The 5,823-nt window shown below is 45.3% G+C and overlaps 2 protein-coding genes across 2 annotated transcripts in view; both read right to left on the reverse strand.

The window, feature by feature from the left end:
• SMG8 (SMG8, nonsense mediated mRNA decay factor) overlaps nucleotides 1-65 on the reverse strand; it is a 6,433-nt gene extending 6,368 nt beyond the window's left edge. Inside the window, exon 1 of the mRNA XM_026047894.1 lies at nucleotides 14-65. Coding sequence (XP_025903679.1) covers nucleotides 14-65 — 52 coding nt within the window. The remainder of the gene's footprint in view (nucleotides 1-13) is intronic.
• Nucleotides 66-369: 304 nt separating this feature from the next.
• Nucleotides 370-5,502, reverse strand: PRR11 (proline rich 11). The gene is made up of 10 exons (XM_026047871.1): nucleotides 5,484-5,502; nucleotides 3,960-4,074; nucleotides 3,735-3,888; nucleotides 3,008-3,130; nucleotides 2,513-2,770; nucleotides 2,248-2,346; nucleotides 1,613-1,722; nucleotides 1,447-1,506; nucleotides 1,265-1,361; nucleotides 370-676 (listed from the first exon to the last, which is right to left on the reverse strand). Exons 2-10 carry the CDS (start codon nucleotides 4,067-4,069, stop codon nucleotides 608-610), a joined length of 1,080 nt encoding a protein of 359 aa, XP_025903656.1. The 5' UTR covers nucleotides 4,070-4,074; nucleotides 5,484-5,502; the 3' UTR covers nucleotides 370-607.
• Between the last annotated feature and the right edge of the window lie 321 nt (nucleotides 5,503-5,823).

A 5,823-nucleotide genomic window follows, 5' to 3' on the forward strand; every position in this document is an offset into this window, starting at 1 on the left:
GCCCCGCACAAACAGCCGCGGGAAGGGCCGGGCGCCGCCCGGAGGCGCCCAGGGGATCGCTCCATCACCGGCCACGAGCTATGTTATCGCTACGTTAATTCCTTCACGTTTCCTGAGGCACGTCACTGTTTGTGGAAACTTGCAGCCCTGCAAGTTTAATACTTTATATTTGATACAGCCTTTAATACTATCAGAGCACCAAAGTGGTTCTTTTGTGTGAATCTGTTTATCTACAATCAATCTTTTGTAAAAAATATAAAAACAGTATGAAATGTAAGTTAACAAATACACCTATATTACATGCAGCAGCAAGCCAGGAACACGGTGCTTTCTACTTATTTTTTGAAAGCTTCAGCAGCAGTTAAATATTGAAAGGACTCAGCATATTTCCTTCAATTTTGTCCGGTAACAGAGCAGATATAACCACAGTGAGACCCATTATAAAGACCTTGACTTTAAAAAGCAGAATTCTGGTAAAGTGTTTTCAACACTCCCCTTTTCTCAAGTGCAAGTATTTACTTACAAATACATTATTTTTTAGTGATATAAAAGTAGGATTCAAGTGACTTCCTCACCATAGCTGAATAAAATACATTGCTCCATAAAGCTACTTCTGTTCATCGAAGCTGTTAGCAGCATTTAACTTGGCTGGAGAGGGACTCTTCGGATGAGCCATCTGTTAAAGCAAGAGCAGGGTCAGACCTTGGAGAATGAGCTTGGTACCAGTTACTTTTCAGATAAACTACAGTCTTGCTCTTAATTGATACTTCATACAAGAAAACAATTCTAGTRAATTGTTAAGATAGAAGACATTATTAATTGTCACTTTTTTTTCCTCTTGGAAAGTGGGACTATGATTCAAGAGCCAGCACAAAAACTCAGCTTCTCTTCTAAGCACCATCAACCAACCTGCTGAAAGGCAGGGCATCAGCAACTCCATTCTGTAGTTTCCTTGCCAGTAAACTGAGAAACAGTAAAACAGGCATCCTTATATGTGAACTACTTAGCTCTCCTGGATGTCAACTATAGAGACAGTAGCTTATACTAGTAATGAGCAATATAATTACTATTTAGTAGTAATTATAATCTCAGTAACACTAGCTCCTGAGGATTTTCACTTTCTATTAAGGTATTTTATGTTTTCAAGTGATCACATATATCAGTGGGACTGCACTGTAGGCAAAAAAATGTATGAAATTCCATGGTATACTGGAATTTTAAAGCCAGTTTATTTTCTTCGTTAACGGCAAACACCATGACTTGCCTGAAATTTGCGTCGTAGTGCCTGTGTCATGATCGGTGTCAACCCTGTGCCACTCTCCATGTTCTCTTTAGTATTTAGTGGAGTGCCCCCAGGACTCCTGGAAAGGTTGGAGGCAGTAAGGAGAAGTATTATTAGTTCTCTAACTTTTTAGAAACACAAAATGAGAATAGAAAGGAACTCACCTTTGTATATTGACTTTCTTAAGATGTTTTCGAAGATCTAASTGATTTTTAGTAGGGGTTCTAATGGGAAAAAACACATTATTAAAATAAAACATTCTGTAAATAGTATTCATCATTATTCTGAACATAGAAATCAAATATCAAAGAAAGGAAGAAGACTTCTTACATTAAGCAGTTTGTAATGTGAACTGGTGGCTTGGATTTRGGTCTCAGACTAATGCTCTGTAAATCTGACACAGTAATTAATGCCTGGCGTGTCTTCACTGGTGATCTTGCCTAAAGTCAGAACAGAAACATCACCACAAATGAACTTTACAAGTCCTTGCTGAACTGAAATCTAATTAATATTTATATTCTGAAAGACTTTTGTGGTTTATGGCTTTCACGCTTTTTTGAATTCTTAAGATTTAGCACAGCTTGGACAAAAACAGAGTTTATTAAAAACAAAACATACACTTTGCAAGCAACATTTTAGACAGGCAAAATAAACTCAAAATAAATTGACAACACTCATAAACATAAAGCTACATAAAAGCTATGTGTTCTTAACCTTAACTTAGGAGAACTGTCCTGTACATCAGTCCAGGATCAGTCCAGATCCTCCCATGAGATTGGAGCTAGTCACTTAATTTGTTCACTCCAACTGCCCACATGCTCATTAGAAGGCTCACTTAAAAAGCCTTGCTTTTTTCAGAAGAGAAAATATGATTTCTTGAACTCTGTGACTCTATGAGAGACTGAGAAAAGCACCACAGGAAGCTTGCCCTGATCATCCAGCTACTCCTGTGTCCTCCGATTTACCTTGTCAGTTCTCAGGTTGCTGTCCGTTTTCTTTAGTTTTACATTCAGGAGATCTTTGAGAGTGATCTGCATCGGCACATCTTTTTTTAGTGATGTTTCCTGAAGAGAGTAGAGGGGTTGGAAGGGAAATTAGACGTGGCAAGTGACAGGCTGCTCACGAGGACAAACACTCCGGAGGGACGCAGTCCAAAGCACCCAACCACAAGTAACTAAATGGAGATTAAAGAACCCAGCCACAAGAAACTAAATGGAGATTAGTGCCTACCAAGGGCGCTTTGGAGCTGCTGCCCCGTTTGAGAAGGAGAGGAGCTGGAGGTGCCCGTGGYGGGGGCAGCGGTGGYGGCGGTGGTGGTGGAGGTGGGAGAGGGGCAGGGGCAGCACACGCAGGTTGAGGTTGCACTGCCAAAGGCCTGGATGCTGATAATAGTAGATCCACCTGTGCTTGTACAGGAGCACCCAGAACTGGTTTATTGCACCGTTGACAAAGAGAGCTTTCTGAAGACCAAGTTGCAGTTCCATTCCTCTGAAAACAACAACAAAAAAAGTTTGAATAAATAATAGAATATTAAATACTCTGGCAAGCATATTGAATTTTAGAGAACAGAGCTTTTGATTTCATTCCGACCAGGAAGATAAGAAGTCTCTTATCAGACTTACTAGCCTGCAGTCAAGAGGTAACTGCAGTTTAATAATGCTTCTACAACTCCTTACATTTCTACACCATTAAACATTACCCTGCCCCATAGGAATTGAGACTGACCTGGAGTATTCCCTGTAATTGGGAAAATTCAGTTTCCAATTTTTCCAGCTTCTCTTTAAACGTATTTAGCTCACTTAGGTAGATTTGTGATGGAAATATGGTGTCTTTAACCACTTTAAGACTCTAAACATAAAAAGAAAACAAATGAGTGCTTAGAAAAAATGGCATTTCCAGAGACAAGACTATTGGGTATGATTCCTATTGAAAGCTCATTGCAAAGTCTTGCATTGTAGTCAACAGAAAAGCACAAGAGAGAGAGGCAATTTCACCAAATAATTTAGATTCATTCTGTCATTTCTGCTTTGACAACCAATCTTTGAATATTAATTGCATTTCCTCTACCACAACAGCCTTAAGGCTCACCTGGAACCCAAACAGTGACCTTCTCAAAAAGGCATTTAACTTGATCTTGAGTACAATCTACATTTGACCTGAAAAGTTCATATATGAGCGCAATCATCTCTGCTATTAAAGACATTTCCTGTCTTTGCAAATCCTCCTGATACGCAATAAAAAGCTCCAAATTCATGTGTGCTTCTAATGTCCACAGTGGCCTTGGATATTTGTCTCATACTTCTTGCACAACAGCAATCACAAAACATACTTTAAAGGTATTAGCAGACAAAATTAAATGTTTAGCTTAGTTGCAGAATCAGACTGTAAATCCTGTGCCCCATTTGCTAAAACCAGCCTCACASTCCGTCAGGAATGAAGCAGAAAAGCCTACCTGGGCAACAGTGTTCTGGCACCAGCAGTACAGAAACGATGCTGTTGTTGCAAAGGGCTTTACTACCGTTTTTACACTGGGCAAAGTGAACGACCAGACCGAAGACAGGCGGCTTTGGCCAGGTGATTTGTCCAGAGGAAGATCACCTGCTGGCCTGGGAAAGAAGAGTTCAGAACAGTTCAGAACAGTTCAGAAATAACAGAAAGTTCCATGTGAGCCCATTACCTTGGAGAGGAACAATCCGAGTCCTGGGGATTAGCAGCATTTCCTTTTTTTTCCATCAAGAATTTTGCTCTGGCTCGCAGTTTTCGTCGACGTTGCTTGTACTTTGCCATTGCTGCTAAAAAAAAAAAGACAAATTAAAAACAAATTATGGAAATTTTCCCACTTTCATGAACTGTCACAAGAAGGAGAGTAAAGAGCACGGACAGCATGTCAAAAATTCAGTTAAATGTTGGTCACAGTTATCTTAAAAGAAGTATCACGTAAAATAGACACAAAATTRTTACCTCCTGTCTCTCTCTGAGCCACTGACATACATTTGCACACAAGAAATGAGTGAAAAATAATTAGAAAATCATTTTATTGATTCAGAAGTATGAATGTTTTCTGTTTAGAACTCACTCAAAGGCTTTTGACAGCAATTTTTCTTTACCCTACACTGACAAGTATTTTGCTTTGGAAAAAAAAATGTTTCTGGAGAACATTGACAGGTTATACAAATGAAGAAAACACCAAAAGGGGGATCCAGGACTTCCTTTGCTCAAGAGGGATGCCCCTAACACCCAGACCACACTTTCYTCCCGCCGTAGATGTGTCTCAGAGCCCCCATTTTAGGGGGCAAACTTAAAAGCTGACGCTCTCTWGAGCAGCAACCTGCCCTGCGGCCCAGGGGCTGGTTCCGGAGCCACCTCAGCCAGTTCCCCAGGCTCGTGCGGGGTTTCGTGCACATGAGGAACTGAAGCTGCAGACACCATTGGAGCAGACACTACCCATCAGCAGCAGCACTTGGGTCTTTAATCCCTGTTCGGGGTTACACGACCCGCTGTCACCTCCTCTCAGGAAGGACCGTGCCGGGCAGCCCCGGCTCGTCTCAGGGCAGCCCACAGGCCGCAGCTGCCTCCCCACCGGCCGCGACGTTTCCGTGAGGCGCCTGGGGGACCCGCTTAACGCGGCCGGGGGCGCCCGGCGAGTGCTGCGGCCAGACCCCGTCCTCGCGGGCCCGCGCACGCGCGTGTCGGTGCAACCGGCTCCGCGCAGCCCCTCGCCCGCGACGCCGCCAGGGGCCAGGCGGGCGCCGGGACCTCCCACCCCCGCGACTCCCCCTCAAAACCCCCACTCACCTCCCGCCCGGCGCCCGCCGGTTCAAACCGCTCCTCGCGCCGCCCGCAGCCAATCCGAGTGCCGCTCTCTGCCGCCCCGCCCGTAGCCGCACAAAACTGCGCGCTGATTGGCCGTTGGGCGGGCGGGAGCTCTCGGAGAGAGCATAGGGACGGGAAGCTCGGCCAATAGCGGGCGCAACGGCGCTGCTCGGTACCGCCCCCTGAGGCACACAAAGGCGAGGTACCCAACCATTGGGGAAAGACTTTTCAGGCTAGCCAATCACCGCGAGGAATCCGTTCTGCTAGACAAGGCCAATCAGATTGAAAGGTGGGAGAGGAACGACCAATCAGCGGAGACCGCAGACGATAAACGAAACGGAATCGCTCCTCGTCCCGTTCAACTGCGAATTAACCGCACCCTACGAACCAATGATAGCCCGGAGTTCTTCATTGCAGCCAACCACTGCCGGATGCCCCTCTGGTCCAATCTCGCTTGGCGGCGCTTCCCTGCCGAGCCAATCGCGGGATGCAACTTTCCTCCTGACCAATGGCCTCCCGCCTACCTTCAAGAGGGTTTACATTCCTTTCTAGCCAATGGCCGGCGGCCGCTGTCAGGGGAAGACCAATGGGAGAGGAGCGGTGAGTGACAGCTGCCCAATGGGGGCCGCCGACTCTCCCATCCCGCAGAGAGGGGGGTGGGTGCCTCTCCGCCGCCGCCTGAGGAATGTCAACTATTCAACATGGAGACGGCGGTTACCAGGCTCGAG

This window comes from Nothoprocta perdicaria, unplaced genomic scaffold, assembly GCF_003342845.1.
Source record: "Nothoprocta perdicaria isolate Ctin4 unplaced genomic scaffold, notPer1 scaffold_50, whole genome shotgun sequence".
Classification (NCBI taxonomy): domain Eukaryota; kingdom Metazoa; phylum Chordata; class Aves; order Tinamiformes; family Tinamidae; genus Nothoprocta; species Nothoprocta perdicaria.